Source organism: Rhinolophus hipposideros (assembly GCF_964194185.1).
Source record: "Rhinolophus hipposideros genome assembly, chromosome: 21".
Taxonomy (NCBI): Eukaryota; Metazoa; Chordata; class Mammalia; order Chiroptera; family Rhinolophidae; genus Rhinolophus; species Rhinolophus hipposideros.
This window is the reverse complement of record NC_138067.1, coordinates 29,290,606-29,312,408: the sequence shown is the minus strand read 5'-3', so window position 1 is coordinate 29,312,408 and position 21,803 is coordinate 29,290,606. Positions and strand designations below refer to the sequence as shown.

At 44.8% G+C, this 21,803-nt stretch overlaps 1 protein-coding gene across 5 annotated transcripts in view; it reads right to left on the bottom strand.

The window, feature by feature from the left end:
• The window catches only part of CDH13 (cadherin 13), a gene marked incomplete at its 3' end in the record, with an annotated part of 1,171,491 nt that overhangs the window by 69,374 nt on the left and 1,080,314 nt on the right, over positions 1 to 21,803 (bottom strand). For all 5 annotated transcript variants that reach the window (XM_081031360.1, XM_081031359.1, XM_081031358.1 and 2 more), the window contains one exon: positions 20,460 to 20,713. In XM_081031360.1, coding sequence (XP_080887486.1) covers positions 20,460 to 20,713 — 254 coding nt within the window. The remainder of the gene's footprint in view (positions 1 to 20,459; positions 20,714 to 21,803) is intronic.

The window sequence follows — 21,803 nt, the reverse complement described above, 5'->3', positions numbered from 1 at the left end:
GCTTGGCCTGGACTTGGATGTGGCCTCTGTGACTGGCACACAGGATGCCCTCCCTGGACACATGTCGACCGAACAAGCTGATGAATGAAACGTGCAAAGATGTCATTTAGAAAATAAATGAATCAGAAGCGCGGCATCCGTTATTAGACTTCTTTCTGTAGCCACCCATTGGCCCATCAGCTGCCCCTTCGCCTTGTCTGTTCCTAGACATCCTGAGAGCAAGTGCCTCATCTTTTCAGTGACTGAGGCTTTCTATTCGGGTTCAGTAACTGCTGCCATCCCAGAATTAAGTAATGACAAAGTGAGTTATTATCCAGCCCAGCTTCAGCTGGGGATGTGACCTGCAGCTGAGTTACCTCACTGTTGGATCACTCGCATGACTGTCTAGGCAGTGACATGAAAAATGTCCCCTATAATTCCTCAGCTCAGAGCCATATATCCTCAGAGTCTTGACTCTACACTTCGTAGGGGAATAATGTTGTTTTGTTGAGAAGGGGAAGAGGGTATAATTAGGTTCCTCTTAAATGTTACATTCATCCTTGTTAATCAAAAATTAGTAGCTCTTAAAAAAAATAAACACAACTCAGCTCCCCAGGAAGCTGATAGCAGTTCCCATGGCCTGTTTAATTACTCAAAACAAAACAAAACGTGTTCATCTGCCTCTCAACTGTGGAGTTAACAACATGAAATATAATGGTGGCCATATTTGGGTGGTGGGATTAAAGGTGATTTTTAATGTGCTTCTTTATTCTGCTCTGCTGGTTATTTTTTCTTCAATGAGCACATATTTCTCATTAAAAAGCATTTTAATGACGAAGAAAAGGAAATATGAGATTGCGTTCTAAAAACCTGTCGACAAAAGCAATAAATGAACACTTTTTTGAACCCCCCACTCTCATTCCATTCGCCAGAAGTAACCACTGTAGTCGATTGGATGTATGTCCTTTCAGACAAGTTCTGAGGCATTTTCCATTTTCTTCGTAGCACCTATTATGTTTGGAACCATCTTTTTGTTTCTTTACTTTCTTCTTCTCTAACCATTCCCCAAGAAGGAGGCCCTGTTTGCCTGCTTCCTACTATAACCCCAACAATAATGCCTGGCACATAGTCGGTGCTTATTAAACAATTGTTGAATGAACTAAAGAAGGAAAGGATCTGTGTGGAGAGGAAATGTGCTGTTTAAAAACCACAGGGTCTTCCAAAGAAAGTGGGGCCCTTTTGGTCTTTTGCTATGTTTCCAGCTGTTAGAGGTGAGCCTGAATCTCATTGGGGGCAGAAACTGGAGATAATTGAATTGTCCTGCAGGGGGTCTTTGTTTTTGATCTCAAGAGAGAAAAGTGACATAGGCAACAACATGGGTGAACCCCAAAATAATTGCGTGAAAGAAGCCAGACAAAAAAAGGCTACGTATGCTATGATGTTCAATTTATATGAAACTCTAGAGAGTGCACATGAATCCACAGTGACAGAAAACAGATCAGTGGTTGCCTGGGGATGGGGGATGGGGTGGGCGGGAGGGCGGACTTCCAAGGGGCACTCTTGGGGGTTAGCTCCAGGGGTGTGCACATTATGTCAGAACTGATCAAATTATACCCTTTAAATATGTGCGGCTTATTGAATGTTAACCACACCTTTATAAAGCTGTTACAAAAAGAGAAGGGGGGTGGGGAGGAAGAAATTAGAGAGAGGAGAGGGGTCACCACATGTGCTGAGGTTGGGGTACTTTCAGGGGATAATGTGTCCCGAGAAACCTACAGAGGGATGAGGCAGTGAGAAGAGTTTGCAGGTAAGGGCTGTTAGGGCTCAGGTAGAGGGACCTGGACGTGACATAACTGCATCCTAGTCCAACATCCTCAGTTAAGTGGAGCACAGGCACCAAATTCTGATGACGATGGTGAGCGTGTGTGCGTGCTCGTGCGTGTGCGCTCGTGCGCGCATACACACCAAGGGGTAATGGAGGGGAAGGGCAATGTGAAATGTAAGAGACTGGCACGTACAGGACAGTGAGAGGATAAAGAAATGGAACTAACTTGTTAGAAGTGGACACTTGGAGACAGAAGCGACCCCTAGAAACGCAGGACCTCCTTCTCCAACCCTCTGGAATTTGCATAAATCTTGGGAAAGCCTTGGGCTTGCTCCGAGGCATGGAATCAGGATTTAGCACCAAGTTTATTTAGGTCTTAAGGGCAGGCAGATCCCAGTTGACATCTGGATGCTGCCACCACACTCCATGGCTTTTTGTTGAATGAATACAGGAATATTATTTTGATCTGTTGTCAGGAAAGCAACTGCTGCTCGTTTGAGTATTGACAACAGGAGGTAGGATGATGATGGATGGGCTGTCCTGGGGCTTAGCTCACCTCTCATCCAGTTGGCACGTTTCCCAACTCCTGGTTTTGGGGGCTATATCTTACAAGTGATGCATTTAGCAAACGTTGGCTGAGGGCTTGCAATGGGGCAGGCAGTGTGCCAGGTGTCGAGATGAAAACAGTAAGTGTGACTCAGGCCGTTCTCAAAGAGCTCACAGTGTAGAACAGAACACAGAGGAATGAAGACACCGCCTGACGGGAAGGGTCGCACTGCAGGGGTTGGCACAGTATGGCCCACAGGACAAATCTGGCATGCTGCCTGCTCGTGTAAATAAAGTTGTTTTTGGAATACTGACACACCTATTCGCTGATGGGGCGGCTTTCAACAATAGCAGAGTTGAGTGGTTGAGAAAGAGACGGTGTGGCCTCCAAAGCCTCCATTACTTATCATCTGACTCTTCAGAGAAAAAATTTGCTGACTTCTGCTCTAATAGAAGACTATATGGAGCAAGAAGCTCTGACTGAAGCAACAAGTTCAGCAGTTATTGACCCTGCTCGTTATAAATCCAGCTCACAGTGTTCCAAGCTGGTGGGCTCAATTAGGAATAAGAGTCTTCCTTGTACTGGCTTTGTGGTTTGGTGAGAAGCAGCATGGACCTCTGAGGGGAGCCCCTCCCTCCCCAGGAGAAAGCAACAAAGAGATGCTTGTAGCCCCTCCTCAGATTTCTAAGGCAGCAGTACCCTGAGAACCTGGGTGACACCATCTTTGTCAAGATGGCCTCAGAGAGATTCGGGGGGGGCGGGACACGGTGCCTGGCCAGGGACACTGGCAGAGAGTGGAGAGAGAGAAGTGTCTTCTTTCATCCTCTCAAGTCCAAAGGAGAGGCTCAAACCAAAGAAGAGCATCAAGTGATAATTAAATAAATATATTTAATTAGCATGCTTTTGTGGACCCTGATGGAAATCTCTTCCCAGATTTTGCTAAGAGATATTAAATATTAACCTCTGAACAGGAGTCACTATAGGTTAAAGCCTGGTTAAAAATTGGTTTTGAAAATCATTTATTTGCAATTTATTCATGAATTAAAATTTTACTGAGTGCCTACAATGTGCCAGGTGCTGTTCCAAACCATTGTGGTCGCTGCCCTCAAGAGGCTCTAGGCCAGGGAGGGGAGCTAGGCTGTGCAAACGCAGGCAGGCAAGAGTTGTCCATCCCTGTTACGTATAACGTCATCTCCAACACTGAGTCGCCCATACCAAATGGCTGTTCCTCGGAGGAATACAGGGTTAGGTTCCTGCCAACCTCTTGTCACATTCTCATCAGTCAGTCAATAGAAAACCTTCTTTTCTTTTACAAGTATGTGCGTTTCTATTTAAATACAAGGTTGAACAACTAAGCTCACAAACTCATCCTAGAAAAAGTGCTACGTACCTCATTGCTGAATATCACTATGGTCACCTTTGAAGTATTCCCCTTGGGAAGCTGTGCACCGATGCCAGTGCCTAGTCCACCCTTCAAAGCAATTTGGGAACTATTTTTCTGGAATGGCCATCAGAGCTGTCATCATGTTACCCTTGATGTCCTGAATGTCATCAAAATGTCTTCCTTTCAATATTTCCTTCATCTTCTGGTACATAAAGAAGTCATTGGGGGCCAGATCAGGTGAGTAGGGAGGGGGTTCCAATACAGTTATTTGTTTACTGGCTAAAAACTCCCTCACAGACAGTGCTGTGTGGGCTGGTGCATTGTTGTGATGTAAGAGCCATGAATTGTTGGCGAAAAGTTCAGGTCGTTTTTGTCTAACATTTTCATGCAGCCTTATCAGCACTTTGAAATAGTTACCTCGGTAACTGTTTGTCCAGGTAGTACAAATTCATAATGAATAATCCCTCTGATATCAAAAAAGTTGAGCAATATCGTTGCAACAAGTTCGTGAACTTAATTGTCACACCTCGTACACTTGATTTAATACGTTTTTGACTCAATACACTGAACTCGTGGCCAACAGCCTCCTTGCTCTTAAGAACACCGGACGGCACTTTAGCATCATGCTTGGGGACCATTTTAAACAGCGAAATCACCAAACAAAAGCTCAAAACTGTGAAAAATGTAGCATCAGATAGACCGCAAAAAGCATCCTTATTTACAGCACAAGAGCTGGAACAAGAAGGCAGAGTTGCCTCTTTTGACCTCAGCCGGAAATGTGCATGTCGGGCGACTGAAGTGTTTTCCTGTTCTGCACGGGTCTACAAATGACCGTGAAAGTACCACAAGCATTTTGGGGTTGAAATAATTTCAGCATGTAGTAGGTGTGTGTGCAAATACAGAATGCATAAATAGTGAAAATCAACTGTGAGTCAAGGCAGAGAGAGAATGATTTCTGTACAGTTCTCAAGGGAGGCCACGGGGTTGGAGTGGAGACCGCCAGAAGGAGAGAGAGAGGAGAAAGTTTGGCGAGAAAGGCCAACAGGAGGACACTGCATGGCTAGCATGCGTGAGAGGGAGGCAAGCACGGTGAGGGAGATCAGCTGGGGCGATTACTGTCATCGGGTTAAACGACAGTGTGGCTTAGACTGAGTTGATGCAGTGGAATGTGAGCAAAGTGTAGACTGAAGATAGAATTGGAGATAGACCTGCTAACACGAGTTGATGTGTTTCTCCAGTAGCTAGACAATCTACGTTTTAAGTATTTGTGAAATATTTACTTAGACCTAGAGATGTTTAATTTCTAGGTGGGCAGGGTAAAACATCAACCAGGAATCACTCGTCCACAGATGCTCTTTGGTAGCTGCTAAGAGAACAGGTCATTCCCATTCCAAAGGGACAGCTCATATGTGGGAGGTCCATGAAGGACACTCAGATGGATACCAGCACGGCCTCCGAAAGCATCTTAAGTTCTTTTCACTCGATCGATCCCCGGGTCCTCCCAACTTTACAGATTTCGAAAGAAGCCCCAGACACAGAGAATTCAAGTGAATGTAGAACAGAGACGAAACTGACCCTTTGAACACCGACCCTCAGCTCATATGATGAAATAAAGATCCCACCTGGAATAGAATTTTAAAGAAATTTTATGGAAGCTTCAAGAAGCCATACATTCTACTGGGTGCAGATTTTCTTTCTTACTTGCTTTTTTTTTTTTAAAAAAAAAAAACAAAACAATAGTTTCCCCTCTTATAAAATAAAAGAAATATTTTCTTGTTACAAAAACGCCTGGCATAAATATATGTGAATTTGAATTCCATCCCTTCCACTCACAAACTGTTCAACCGTCAGGATATCTTGATACCTCGGTTCCTCCTCTATAGGACGGACTCGACCACATCCACTTCAGGGGCCCAGAGTAGTAAGGAGGTCACGCACCAGCAGGTTTCTAGATACATTTAGTTACTTTCCACATTTTCCTTTCCGATTTCATTATGCGCTATTTTTCATTCATGGTTACTACTCTTTTCCCCTAATCATTTTAAACTTAATTATTTTAAAGTCTAGTTGTTTTTTTTTTGTTGTTTTTTTAATTCATAGATTTCCCTTCCTTTTCTTTGGAGCCCTGCTATGGATTGCCATGGGTGAGGGAGGTTACAGTTTACCCACCGTTTCTAACTCTTGCAGAAAGGAGATGTACCTTTGCCTAGTCTACCAGAATGCAGGCTCATGTCTGGTGCAGAGGAACTTCACTGTCACCCGTGCTCCTGAGCCACAGACTCACAAAACGTTTCTGATTCCACCCTTCAAATGTGCAGAAGAAATGGCCCCAAAGTGGAAAAGGGGCTTTCACAGTGCTGTGCTGAGTCGTATCAGAGCCGGATGGATGAAAAGGAAAAAGCAGTAAGACTGATCCCATTTTACTTAAACATTTTGATAGTTTATCATAAATTTTTGCAATAATTTTGACTTAAAAAAATATTGCATTAAAAGATGACCTAACTCAACGGCCGGGTTTTTGGCACTCCCTCAAAGTATGTGCCCGAGGAGCGCAGTTCATTCATCTCACCCAAGACCCAAGCCACCACGGGAGGTCTGGGCGAAATGCTCCTTCTCTGCTTTGCGAGTCTGCCCAGGGCCTCACCATCCTCCTCCGAAAGTCACATCTCCTGCTCTGCCCTTCCCTACCCTTGGTGTCGGTGAAGGTTGACCTGGTCTCTGCCCCAGGCCACCTGTGCTGGTTCTGAGACACACACACTCTCCGTGCAGTAACTGAATGTGCAATTGTCCCTAGCCTCACAAGCACCCATCCCCATTGAGAGCTACCAGGGACAGCTAGCGGTGGCCAGAAAGTCTGCCACAGAGTCGCCACGGGCGTTGTGGAAAACTCAGATCGGTGGAGAGGGTTTGTCGTGGACAGTCATCATTTCTGTCTGCTGACCTTCCTTCATCGTTCCTCAGAGCATCCCCGTCTCCCTTTTGGACAAACCCCTGTTTTGTGCCATGTGGGTGATGGGAGGGAGTCCCCCACTCCTGTTCTTGCCTGGATGCAGCAGGAGTAGATACGGGATACGCTACTTTGCTCCAGCAAATTGGACCCTCTTTCACTGAGTGACGTGTGTGCGTTGTGAGGGGTTGGTGTGGAGCCCACATTCATGGCATGGGAAGTGTAACATGACACCCAGGCTACTCCCTGTGCAATAGGCCCTGTTCTTTCCCCTCTTGAGTTCTAGTTGGTGGCCACCCATTTTTTTCTCAGCGTCTCCTCTGACCTCCTGTCCATTCTGTGATCCCCAGTATCAATCTAGTGAATTCTTGTTCTACTCCACTTAATGTAGCTGGTGATGGTTTCTGTTGCTTGCAGCCATGCATCCAGATTGATGTTGTACTAGAAATAATTAGAGGTTCTGAATTGTAAATTTCTCTTATGCTCACAGGTAACGGTCTCCGTCGCTTCATCTCACTTCACACATTCAACCAGAGTCTAACCTAGTTTGGGTGACAGTCTCTGCAAGGCATGGAGCTATTTGCATGGCATCACATGCTTTACAGAGCCTCTTAAAATATTGATAAATTTAATCCTGAGGCCCAAACGAGAAACAGTTTTACGAGCAGAAAATATGACTACATTATATGTACATTCCAGAAAGACTGCAAAATCTAGCATGCCTGTCCACCAAAAAGCCAAGCTGCAAACCTCCCAAATCTGTTGTTTGAATCTTACCGATGATCATGGTTTACCAAGCATCCATTTGCTCTGTCACCCCTGAGTACTTGCTTGCAGGCAAGCACACGACACAGGACAAAACGTACTATTCAGGAACTTCTACCTGCTCCCTTCGGTTTTCCCAGGAATGGGGAAGAGCCTGCCCTCAGGAGCTTTTAGCTGTGAAGATCCCTTGGGCTGGCTTGTGGACCACCCACTAGCAGGGATCTCTAGGAGCAGAGGTGGAAACCCATCATCACTCTTGGGAGTTGTGACGAACTTCCGGTAACGTCCCTAATGAGTGTTTCCATAGACTTCCTTTCCTATAAGTCCATAAAGCAGGAAAAGCACAGATGATAGGAAGAACAGTACTTTCATTCTCTAAGAGCCACTTTTAGAGAATGGCTATAATTTCTTTGCCAAGAATGATATAATTGGTTAATTAAGTGCCTACTCTGTGCCAGTCACTGGGCTCCAAGCACTTTACCTGCCTCACCCAGTTTATCCTTCACAGTGACTCTATAACCTAGGTTATTTCACCCCTTTAACAAGTGGGGAAACTGAGGCACAGAGAAATTCAATGTTTGCCCAAGGTTACACATCTGGAAAATGAATGAGTGGGGATTGGTGCTCAGGAAGTCTGGCACTCGACTGGCAGTGAGAGCCACTGGGTTGTGCTACTTCCCTTTGCAAGGCCACATGAGAGCAGGGGCCGGTCCCTTTCCAATGCAGCCCTCTGGGGGCAGGCCGTGGAGACAAAACTGAGTCTCTGATGGAATGAACAGTCAAGATCTGTCTCTTCTGCATCCATCAAGAACACACATCTTTCAAGGTTGAGATTTTCTAATCTACAGTAAGTTTGGCAGCGTGAGGAAGTGACTGTATGAGGGAAGATTGTTCTCTCCAAGGCAACCATACAAATACGAGGCACAGGGAAGGGGGCATGAAAGAATTAAACGGAAAACACCCTGTGACAGAAGCAGCCAGGAGAGACGTTTAGCGTGGTTAACCTTGCAAGAGGTGGATGTCCAGCGGGAAAAGCCATCCCTGTCAGATGACAGTAGAAAGAGCTTCTGTGCTGCAGGAAAGAGCACGCCTTGACACACGCATCCCAGAGCTTCCTGCAACTTCTAGACCAGGCAGCTCTATCCAAACCACCTCCCTGTGGCTTTATAGTCAGTGGGTAGCAGAGACTTTTGCTTTGGAATTCAGTGGCGAAAGGTGTCCTAGATTTCAGGACTACCGGCTGAAATCAGAAATAGAATGGACAATTTTATGCTGAGAAGTAGAAATGCGGTAAAGCTATCGGGCCGTTTGTGAGGGCTGAGCTCCTCTGGCTTTGGTTCCGGGAGGCAGGAGAGTAGGGGGGTGAAGAGGTCTGTGCTGCGATTGGATTTCCTGCATGTGAATCCGTGCGACCTTGGGCAAGTTGTTCCGGAATTTCCCTGCACCTTATTGTCCTCACCTGTGACACAGGGTCACGGTAGCACCTCCCTTACAGGGTTGTTGTGAAATGAGAGGTGATGGCACCTCTGAGGCTTAGAGAAGAGTGTCTGGGACAAAGTAAATGGCAGCTACTCTGTCGTGACCGTGGAAGATCACTGCAGCTCCACAGAGGCTGACTTAGCATGACCACGTCAGGGAAGCAGTAGGCAGATCAGGCTGAGGGCAGAAGAGGAGGAGATGGACAGAGCCAGGCCAACCTAGGGCAGCTCAACTCCTGGCGGAGTGGCCACTCCACCCTGGGGCCTAAGAAAGCAGTGCCTGTGTAGACTCTGGATCTGCTGCTTTGCGGCCTGGCTGCCCAGTGCGGAGGATGTGTTGTATTTAACTGCTGGCTCAGTTATTCTCAGGAAACAGCCCCTCACGTCGGTCATGCCAGGCAGAGCCGCTCCTCCTGGGGACGCTGGCGTATCCCGGGGCATCACCCTGGGCCTCCTTTCTTCTCTACCTTCACTCACCTCTTTGGGGATCTCAAAGGCTCAGGGATCAAAATTCCATCTGAAGAACACCCAGTCTACGGTCGCTACCCCAGACTCTCCCTGCTGTCGACCCAGGGCACTGGCTCCCTACCTCTGTCCCAAGTTCAGCACGATCAACACCGAGTTCCTGATATTCCCCTTCCCCAAGTCACTTCTCTAGTGAGCCTGCTTGTCTCAGAACTGGGCCACCCTGTTCTTCCAGGTGTGTAGGGCAGAAGTCTTGGAGGCAACCTTTACTTCTCTCTCTCTCTCTCTCTGTCTCTCTCTCTCTCTCTTTCTCTGTCTCTCTGTCTCTGTCTCTGTCTCTCTCTGTCTCTCTCTCACACACACACACAATTGGTTAGCAAATCCCCTTTGCCATGACCTTCCAAACATAGCCAGCATCTGCCTGCTTCTCACTGCTTGCTCTTTCCCACCCAAGTCCAAGTCCAAACCCATGGCCCCTCTTAGCTGGATTACTGTAGCACCCTCTCCACTAGTCTGCTGTCTCCCTTCCCCTTAACCCCTCCCCACCTACTCCAAAACCACCAGAGTGCTTAACCTCCTGTCTTATTCAGAGTAAAAGTGTTACCCCTACCACAATAACCTCCAGGCACACTCACCTCCCTCCTTCATCTCACAGCCCTGAACACGCTGCCTCAGAGCCTCTGCACTTGTTATTTCTCCTGTGTGGACGACTCTTCCCCGGATAGCTGCATGGCTTATCCCTTGCTTCCTTCAGGTCTTTACTGAAATGTCATGTCACCAGCAAAGCCTTTTCTGGCCCCCTAACCTGGAGATATGGGTCCTCCTCCCCTTCTCTGCTTTATTCTCTTTCATCCTACCGATCACTCACTACATACTGTTTGTTTAATTTACTTATTTTCTTGCTTGTTCTCTCTCCTCCACTGGAATGTAATCTCCATGATGACAGGTATTTTTCACTGTTTCTGCTGTTGCTGTGTCCCCAATGACTAGAAAAGGGCCTGGCATATTATAGGTGTTCATTAAACATTTGTGGAATGAAAGAACGATTCAATGATTAAAGAGGTGGCTCTCACAATGCTAACCCTGGTCCAAACCCAGAAGCCCCATTTCACTTGTGCAACCTTCACACAGGGATCCAAGGCTGTTTATATAAGGTCTCACGGTGAAATTCCTGCCAACACCTTAGCATAGGGAAGGAACTCCCCGAGTTGAGCATATGTAGGAGAACTCGAGTTTACAGTCTCATCACTTTAAAATACAAGCTTTGAGATTCATCTGAAAAGCAAATTGGGAGCAGATGATGATCAATGCATTTCTTGAATTAATTACATGACACATTGACTGCAGTGTTATTACCTGTGTTCATGCTAAAGCTGTGATGAGCCCTTCATGAGACCCTAAGGTGAGTGTTGGCTGCCTGGTATTGGTGATTGACAGACTGAGATAAAAAAAGCTAATCAGCTATTTTCCCTATCGGACTGACTTTTACTGCAACCCTGAAATATGTGGCTTTCTCAATCAATGGTATAATTGGTTGTTCCCGCAGCAACCCTATTTCAAATGCCTTTATTAAAAAAATGAAAACAACAACAACAACATAAAAACAACAGCTAAGCAGATTTAACAGCTTAGAAAACATTGGACAAGAAACAATATTAACATTTGTCAATATTTTCTATATTAGTTCTGAGAATTAATTTCTCAGGCAGATAAGAATGACCATCATAATTATATTCAAATACAACCAATTTGAAACCATGCTTTCAATAATGAAAGTCTGGCCTATGGCAAATTTATAACAACATATGTAATCGAAGGTTAAAAAGGTGGTTGATTTGTAAAATAACCTTTCAACTGTTTATTCAAATGGTCAGCTGTTCTATAATAACCAAATCGAACATCCTCTAATTGAGGTTAATAATGAAAATCTTCCATCTCTGGATCATTATAAAAGCCAGAATTCTATTTTTAAAGATGTTAAGGCTTTAAAGATTCAGTTGTTTAATTTATGAGGCCTTGTTTCCCACCGGCATCTTCAAAAAAGAAAATCTGACCACTAAAAATAAGGGTCAGCTGTGCTAATATATTTGCATAAATAATTAAAAATTCTAGAGCGGAGTAGGCAATAAAATGTATTACCACCATAAACTTCCAATGGAAGAACATCACTTTAATTAAAAATTACAAAGGCACAACTGTGAATAATTCATTTGTATTTCAAGCTCTGTGTTTGTTGACTTAAGAAATAAATAACTCATTCAAAAAACAAACCAAAACTAGAAATGACCTCACCCCAAATACTGTTACTGAGGTCAGTAACCACATTTAATTAAGATGAGATGTTAATAATATATTTTAGTAGACAGAAGCTCTTTCTTAATTTCCCCAGGTAGAAGTGTTATTATTTGGCCTTTAACTTCTGATTAAAATTTAAAAGGTGGGAGTCACCCCAAATTAAACTCTTAAATCTGTTTTTGAAATCTCTTTTTTTAAACAGGAGTTTGAAACCCCCTTTTTTCCTCCCGATGAATGGTAAGCTACTCTGCTATGAGTCTGTTTCTGTTTTGTCTAACCAATACGCTGTACACCTGAAACTAATGTAAAATAATATTAAATGTCAACTATAATTAAAAACATAGTCACAGAGATATAAAGTACAGCATAGGGAATACAGTCAATAAGATTGCAATAACCATGTACAGTGTCAGATGGGTAGTAGCCTTGTTGGCGTTATCACTTTGTGAGGTATATGTCTAATCACTGTTGTTTTGTACAGCTGAAACTAATAAAAAAATTTATGCCAATAAAAGAAAAATGGCAAGCTACATTTTGAATCTCTCTGTTTCTGAGAATGCCAGTGATGACAAAGTCCGAATTTTCAAGGGAACTGATTTTTGCCATCGACTTCTCGAGGTCTTAGAAGATACAGAATAAAATGTTCCATGGCCAGCCCATGATTTTGCTTGATTTCCCATCAATTTTTTGTGATTTCCTTTGAATGGGCTGCAATATTAGATTAAACAAGGCGTTAAAGAAAGGGCTTGATGACTCAGAGGAAGACCAGCAAAAACTGAAATTGGGCATTTTAACTAATCTTTTGGGATTGAATTTTCATCACTGCACATTGCATTCTGTAGCAGTTTGAGCCCAGGAGTGAATTCTACCGGAGCCAAAAAGCCTCCACGCCCAAGGAGGAGGAGAGGGAAATGACTTAAAAAAAACCCCCAAAGAAATCAGGACAAAGTAGGTTGCAGTCATCAGAGAGATGAGGATCTAATCTGGATCTGATTCAGATATTCTGTGTTCAAAGAATAGTCTCAATTTGGATCAAGGCTTTGGAAGAAGAGCCAGCTGGCTGACATGGCTCTTTAATGTAAATTTCATGGACCTGGGCAGTCCAGTGAGAGGTCTGTCTCCTGCTCAGGCCTCCCTCCTGGAATTTAAAACAGGGACACGTGTGAATGTTTTTGTGGTTGGTCGACATTAGTCAATGTTTGAAGATGAAAAGTAATAGCAATAACAATAATGTCTACTTATGCACAAACATGTTTGCACCCAGACACCCCCAACCCAGCTGCCTTTCATCCATGCTATCCCTATTTACTAACCATTTGTAGGTGCCAAGTCCAGCACTGGGCTTGGGCTGTTGTAAGTAAGACCTTCAAGCCTCTAAGAATTTTCTCTATGGTGGCCTCATCCCAAGTCATATCAAACATACCGAAATGTACCCACATTGCAAATACATTTTTTTTCCTGTGAAATTTTTGAAATGATTTTTATACTTTTGCTTTTGAAATCATTTGGCTACCAGGAATATTTCATTAATAATTCCCTGTGATTTCTCTAGCACACATTCAGACATTCTTGCGAGGTAAGATCTCCCAAGGGTTTACGAGTGGAAGGACCTTTCTGCAAATATCAAATTTAACCTGCTGCAGTTGTCACGGTGCTATCGACACTCGATATTTATTCATTTCAATTTTGCTGTTTTCAAATTTGGGAGACAATAGATGATGTGTTCAGGTCCCTGACATTTCGGTGGGCCCCTGGAGAGTCTGAAGCTCTTGGTGCTGGGCCTAAAATGCTTCCTTAATTAAATGGTACGGATGAGGCTCGGGTGCTTTATCAGGGCTGGAGGTAAATATGACCGTTACTCTTATAGGGCCTGAAATGCAGCGGGAAGATGGACACTGAAGTCAGGAATAACAGTAGAGTGTTATGAGGGTTATTCCAGGCGTTCAGAAAGCTCTGGGAGCACAGCCTGAGGTCAGGGTATACCCCCTACGGAGGTGATGATTAAATCAGCATCGGAAGGCTATCCAGGGGTGGGACAGTGGTGGTGAATGAAGCCTCTGCACACCTCACTCACATGGTTTCCTTCCAGAAACTGAGGCTCAGAGGGTTTATGCTTTCCTCATCAGCAAGAAGCCAGACTGGTAATTTCTCATTCGCAGGGTGGTTGTCAGAAGTAAATGGCTTTGGCAGTGGTGCTTTGGCAAACTTTTAGGTACAAATGTTAGGCGTTTTAGTCATAGTACTAGCAATATTATTATCTTCATTCTCAAAGCACGCGTCTCCAGGGGATTGTGGACATCTTTATCTAGTTTGGTCGGGACCCAGTTCCCAGGGGGCAGGGGCCTGCACAAAGCCATGGGGATAGCGGGGTTTCTGGCGAATTCAGGGATCTGGTGACAAATGCTTGGAAATAAGCAATTTCGGTTGCTTGGCTCTTTCTCCCCTGCTGAGGACCCCTGGTTCTTACTTCCCAAGGAAACAATTTATGTCCTTCCTTCCTCCCTGCCCCTTCTTTCCTTCCTCTCTCCTTTCTTCTTTCCTGGGAACATCATCATTTGCAAGGTATGCTCTTGCTGTTATGATTATAAGGCAGAGACCGTTTCTTTCACAAGTGAATACACACTGCCTAGCACTGTCAGGCCCATAGTGGGCTCTACATAAATACCATTTACACAAGGAATGGACAGGTATAATCCTTGTGCTTTCCTCAAGCAAGTTGTCTTTAGCAACACAATTACTATTTTGATGGGGTAAAAATCTAATACCAGGGCATGTTTTCATCTTTTAATATTTACCGGTATTTTTTTTTATTACATAGAAAAGGTCAATCCTCAAAGGTGCCCATGGCAGTAACTTCTAGTTCACTTGAAATATCCACTCTTCCTTTCTTCCTTAGTAAGGAATCCCAGTTTTAAAAGCTGGTTGCTCTCCAGCTATAGGACCATATTTCCCAGTATCCCTTGCAACTGAGTATGGCCATGTGAGTAATTTTGGCGAATGAGATGTGGTTGGCTTCCGGGAAGTCTCCTTAAAAGAAAGGAGTCACCCTTTGTCCCTCGCCCTTTTCCCATCCTGCTATCTGGAATGCAGATGAGAAGGTTGGAACACTAACACCATAAGGCACCATGAGGAAGAGGGCTCCAGCCTAGAGGTGGTAGAATAGTGAGCAGGAAGCTGTCTGGGCCCCTGACAGTTTGGGAACAAGTCCTGGACTGCCGTGCCCATTCTAGACTTATTTTTATGTGATATACAATAAACTTCTCTCTTCTCTGAGCCACCATCATTTTGAATTTTCCTCTTGTATTTATTCAAACTTAATTTGCACAGAGGCAGTGCTGCTCAACATGTTCTTGCGGGGCTCCCTAGAAGAATGATCCTTCCCACCCCCCAAATTATATATATATATATATATATATATATATATATATACACATATCATATATATGATATATATGATAAAATATATATACACATATATTTGTGTGTGTGTGTGTGTGTGTGTGTATATATATATATATATATATATATATAAAACAGTGATAGGTAATTTTACGTGGGCAGGGACAATATTTTTCCTCAACACCTGTCTTACGTATTCAATATGTAGGAAGAAGTCTCTGCTGCAGAGTTGTTTACTGCAGACCCTAGACAAGATGAGTTCTGCCTGAAAAATGTTCGGAATAGAAATTGCTACTTGGTTGCCTCAAAAGAAATCCCATGATTGTTAAGAGAATGAAATAAGTCCTCTCAGGCCATTCAAAATTATTGAGCTGCTGGGTACATCCCCAAAGTAACCAAATCAAAGATGCAAGAGTTAGTCCCTGTTATTCATTTTACTGTTAGAGAATGTTGAGCAAGTGCAGTTATTTCCATTTTAGTATAATTATCATTGAGCTGCTCTTTCTGACAATAATTAGCGAAGAAGTTCAGCTGCACAAGTCTGCTCCTTATTAGAGACACTACGTGTCACCGAGAAGTGCCTGATTCCTGTCTTGTGTGTGCACTTAGGACAGGCTCTACCTGGAAGGTGGAATTGAGTCTGATGTCATTATGTGTCGAGAGGATGGGGTGTGGGAACCAGCTCTGCTTTAGGACGACATGTCAATATTTACAGGACTTTGGAGCCGAGAACTTTCTAACCATGACATCAATCCGAATCATAAGGGAAAATACAAGTTTGATTGCCTAGGTATAAAAAAAACACCAAAGAATTTTTTATATGACAAAAAGTATTAACAATATCAATACTGTTGCTCAAAGAGTGTTCTGAAAATTCTTCATGATGCTTTTAACAATTTAGCTACAAGCATGCCCGCTGACCTTTTTCTTAAATAACTGCCAACAATTGGAAACAAAATATCCAACAATAAGGGAATGAATAAATTAACGAGTATATCCATACACTACAGTAATAGAATACTATCCAGCGATTAAAAATAATTGCTATTTCTTGATATGGAAAGCTATTCACCATACACTGGGAAGTAAAAATAGCAGGTTCCAAAACCAGATGCATGCTGGGAGCCAGTTTTGGTAATAAATAAGAGAAGTACTCAGACATGTGATTGATGGACATATACCCAAGTTGTTAAAAGGGGATTTTTGTTGGGTGGGATGATTACAGATTTTTTATTATCTTTTTCATTCTTAACTGCCTTTTTGAAAGTTTCCTCCATGAACTATGTTCACTTTATAGTAAGGATAAGAAGATACAAGTTATTGAAAAGAAGAATTTCATCTGTCACTAGACCACTTCTCTCTGTTTTGATTTGGCTAAGAGCAGAGTGCGATGAGCTTTGCAACACGTCCTAATAACCCAGGATTTTTAGTGAGAATATTCACTCTGATGCCTGGACACCTCCTGTCTTTGGAGTTACAGGCTTCTCCGAGATCAAGGCGCCTTTCGTTGATTTTAACGTTCCCTGGTGAGATAAAAGAGTACCTAACAGGGCCAGCAGTGGAATTGTTGTGCCTGAGATGTGCTTTTCATCAGAGAAGACAGAACTTGGGCCAGGACCAGGAATTAGTTAGAAGTGAATTCCTAAATGTTGTGGGGGTTGGGGGTGGTGAGGAGGTTTCCCGTTTTAGACCCGAATCAGGCTGGTCAGGTGAAGCGTTTCCCACTGACCTAAAAAGCCCTGAGTGTCTGGTTACTCATTTGAGATGAAATGAGGTTATGGGAGCTGAGTCACAGAGAATCTTAGAATGAGAAAGAGATAGAGAAAGAAACAGTGATGGTGGGGGGAAATGAGGTTATTGGAGCTGAGTCACAGAGAATCTTAGAATGAGCTAGAGAGACAGACAACAATAAGGGTCCTCAGTATACAGTTCTTTCCTCTTTCAATGCTTGCTCCCCGAATAATTATTAATACAGCAACAATAACAACACCACTCACATGGCCATCAGGTCTTCCTGAGAATTCTGGGGAGCCCAGCTCAGATGCTTAGAAAACTGCCTCGGAGCCTGGCCCCTCCCTGCAGCCTTGTTCACCCTCTGCACACACAGCCCCCCCAGGGACAGCGCTTCGCAGTGTACAGGATCAAAGGCTTCAAATAATTTACGGGCTGAGACTTTTTTCCCAGGAGAGTTCCTGTAACAGTAAATAGCTCAGCCTGTCAGTGATGTTATCCCTGTCTTTGATGAGCTCAGAAGCAGAGGGGAAGGAGAGAGGGGAGGGGAGGAGAGACGGAAGGGAGGGGAGGTCCAGTCAGTGCTAAGTTGAAAAAGGGTCACTGCTGGAAAAGTCTGCGTCCCAGTAGGAAGGAATGTGTCTGAGGAGTCAGGCCAGGAAGAGAAATGTGTGCTCCGCACCCCCAACACACATATTTACTTTGCTTCATGGCTGGAAAAGGGCTTTGTCCAGGCACTGCTCAGTCAGACCAACTCATAAATGCTAGAACTCTTAGGCATACCAGCTGCAGATGAATATTCAACTATAGTTTATGAAGGCATTCACAAAATTGAACTTGGTCACAGTGGCTCTCGGGGGTTCCTGATGACTTAGCATCCATTCCCATCTTCTAGGAGAGCCTCCTGTATTCCTATGGAAAACCACCCCTCCAGGTTGTCCTGGTTAGAGGCTGGGTGGAAGGTGGGCTCGCATATCAGGACTAGCCCATGGACACATGCCATCCTCTTGCTCTGTTGTTTGGTTCAGAGACAAGTGTGTGTCCCAGGGGGCTCAGGGAGACCCAGACCTGGCCCTTGGGTTAGTACTACTGATCGGGAAGGATCTCTTTCTGCTGCTGAGGCCTGTGTTGTGGGCAGTCTCATCCCTCCACAGCCATCCCGATATGGCTGAGGATAAACCCACCTCAGGGTAGAGCAGAGCCGAGAGGCGGAGAAAGAATATATCCTGAAACAGTGATGAATTCACACTAACCCTGAATTCTCCCACTGAATGCCCTAGTCCCCATAGACGTTTATAAGTCACTCTGAGATGGGTTCTGGCAATTTGCACCTGAGGGTCACCCCTGCAGAGACCAACTGTAGAAACATGAAGCTCTTCAGAGCTTTCTACATCCCTGCTTTTTACCACAAGTCTCACCTCAGGTAATGTACAGATTGTTTCTCTGACATTTTCTCACACAGTGGGTGCCAAGAACATGCCACCTGTGCTAAAATGGGGAACCCTTATACCGCAGTTGCAGTTAACTGGGTCTTTGTTCTCCGTGGCTCAAATCCCTCAGTGTCTTGGCTCTCACCGGTCACGCCACCCCTCCAGGCTGGACTCCCGCCCCCTGACTCAGTTTGCTGGGCCTGCTTTCTGTGGCCTGTCGCTAACATCACACTGCATTGCCAGACACCATTTCCTTCCCCCGTCTCGATTGGCTGCCCACGGTGGTGAGCAGCCAGCCACATCTGGGAACATCATCTCTGTTGAATGTCAACGGGCTGGTGACTCCAGCTCAGGCAAAGCAGACTCCCCCCAGGGCTGAATGACACAGAATGGAAAAGGGCCAGAGGTGGTTCCTTTTCCTGTGAGACCCTGATGTGCCGGCTGTCAGTTCCATTACCTCGAGACTCACCCATGTCCTAATTCCTGTGCAATCTTGGGCTGGGTTCTAAACATATTCTTCTATAAGCTATCTGTAGACTCTTCCCACAAACTCCTTCCTTTGCCTAAGTCAGCCAGAGCTGGTCTGAAACAAACAACCCCGACAGACCCACCTCTCCCGCAGTCTGTCCCATCTTAGTGGGACGTCTAGTCCCAGACACTGGTATCTGACTTTTCCCCATCACACTAACCCTTTCACGCCTGGCAGCAGCCCACGGCATGCAGCAATGGCTGAGTCTCAGGTTTAGTAATGTCAACTCCATTTGAAGTCATTTTCTCCCTCTTCCACCTCCTATTGTAGAAGTCAAAAATGACAGTTAAGCTCCCCTAAAGACACCCAAAGTTTGTCCAACTGCCATACAGTTTGTTAAGCTACAGGTTTCCCCATCTAAGTACTTAAGGCAAGCTTTCTCTTGACGTTTAAATTGCATGTGTACCAAGCAATTTACCAATTGGAAATTGGTACCAATTTCCAGTACCAAGCTGGAAAAGGAAAACAAAACAAAACAAAATAAAACAGAACAAGAAAAAAGAAAAAAAAAGGAAAAGAGAAATGGAAAAACAAAGATTGGCTATTTCAGATTCACATTATTATAGGATGTGGTATGATTTCACACCGTTATCTAGTTCATCTGGCATTTCAACAAGTTTTGTTGTAAAAATAAATCCCCGTTTGGGACTGAACACTAATTCTACGGTTTTTCTGCCAGCTCGCTCCACGGGAAAGAGGCTGATGAGCAGATTGTGGCACATTGTCAGGTGTTTCAAATCAGGAAACTAAGACACATGTTTATTAAAAGTGTGTCTAACACTTGATTATCTGTACCTCCGATGAGAAGAAGATTAGATTTTGGAAGAGAAAGATTAATAACTTTCTTTTGCGGAGATAAGCGTACATTTGGACCCAGACGCCGATGGTTTATCAGGGAGCAACGTACCAGCAAGGGCACCTTGTTTTTGCTAGCATTAGATGCACCGTGGATAATGATCATTTAATCTAATCTCTTTATGAAAATTCTTTCTAAGCACTGGACAGAGCTAAAGACAGCAAGACAAAAATTTTAAAGACTTCTTTTGGCTTGCCATTTATCAGTCAGAAACCCAATCCCAACGGTCCATTTCTAAATACCAGGCAATGTCTGCCCCTTCCCCTTCTGACAGTTCAGAGTCCATAGAACAGAGCAGAGAGTACGACCTTTGCAGACTTTCTTGCTTCCATCCTGATTCCTTTGTTACTAAGCTGGGCAGCCTTGAGTAAGTTACTGAACATCTCTGTTCATAAGACCCTTATCTGTCCATGGAGTTAGCCAATGCTTTTCTCATAAAGTTGTGGTACCAATCAAGTGTCTGAGATGCAGGAGGCCATATATGGTGGCTCCTTTCTCTCTCTTCTTTTGGGGACTGTGTTTGGTGCTGGCAGACCCCTCTGGTCATCTGGGAACAAAGAAAGCCCTGAAGCCACTCTCCTCCAGGACTGGTCTGCTGCTGGAAATCAGGTGCAAGGGCAGTGTCCCCACCTTAGCAAGCCCAGTGCCCTGGTGCCATCAGCCGCCAGCTCTCCATTGTGACGCATAACTTCAACTCACCCAGATCATTCACAAATTTAATCTAACGGTAGCTTGCTCCTGCTAACCAACCCTTGCAAGTGGAAAAGAAAAGCACTCCGTGCCTGCCCCTCCCCCCGCCCCGTCTGTGGTTACGGAGCCTCTCACCCACCTGATGGTTTGATGTTGCAGGGTGTCCGGGTCCGTGGCGTTCACTGTCAACAACACGCTGCCCACAGAGATGTTCTCCTGCCTGGTCACCATCATGGGGTCGGGGTAGAAAACTGGACCCTCGTTGACATCCAGGACGGTGATGTGGACGGTCGCCGTGGAGCTGGGGCCATAGGAGACATCGGGGACTAGTGGGTCCTCATTTTCCACTTTGATCAGCAGGGTGTGAAAGGCAGAAATCTCATAGTCCAGAGGCTGGAAAGCAGAAAGAGAGGCTCAGCGTGTGGGTCTGCCACCGAGCCCCTCAGACATTGCATGAGCAGTGATACATGTCCAGGGATGGAGCCAGGGCTGGTGGGCTACGTTTTATGCAATTTCTTTTTTTCAAAAAAAAAGAAAATGAAACACACAGATACATACTTAGGTGTGAAAGTTGTTAATTTTTTTAGATCGAGAAAGAAATGACAACACATTCCATGAACCTCAGAGATCTGGGGGCCTCCCTCCTAAGATCTCTGTAAGTGACTCACTGGCTGGCATGAAAAGGCTTCCACCTGTAACTCCACAACTCTGAGGCTCGCGTGGAGGAGAAACACTGAAGCCTCTTGTGGGCTTCCTGTGGGATCTCTACAACGCTTAGAGGACCTCCTGGCACAGGTGTGCATTTTCCAGTCGAGTGTCATGAAGGGAACAGGATTCGAGGGGCCGAGACACATGGGGTTAAGTCCTGGGCCCTTTCCCATCTGAGGGCATTTGAAAAGGTGTGGGGCTCATTTGCATTTTCAATTGTCATTATGACTCAGGGCCTCTCTGGAAATATACTGGCCTGAGTTAGTGATATCAGACACATAGCCATGTCTGGGACAGTCCAACACAAGGGTGGGATGTCCCACCCTCAAGGCCAATGAGCAACCCCGATGAGACAATCAACTGTCTGTCATAACATGTGGTGCTTCGACATGCGAGGCTGACGGGGCCGTGGCCCTCCGCCCCCATCTTGGGCAGCTTTATTCATGCTGGGAAGTAATGCATCTAATAGGCGAAAGCACCATCTTCCCTCCCACGTACGAGAGGGGTCAGGGTCAAGTCCTAGTAACTATAGGACCTGTAGGACCACAGGCACGTCATCGCACCTTCCAGAGGCTCAGCATTCCCATCAATAAGGTCGCAGTGCGTAGGATTGTTGTAAAGATTAGGGGAGACGATATATGTTGCACATCTTACACAGAGATTTATCTAGACTCTGATATAATAACAAGCTGTTAAGAGGATGAGGAAGGAGAATGTGGGATTGAAATAGCTGGGAAAGCCACTGCCCTCCTGCCTGGTTTTTCAGGTCTGTTCC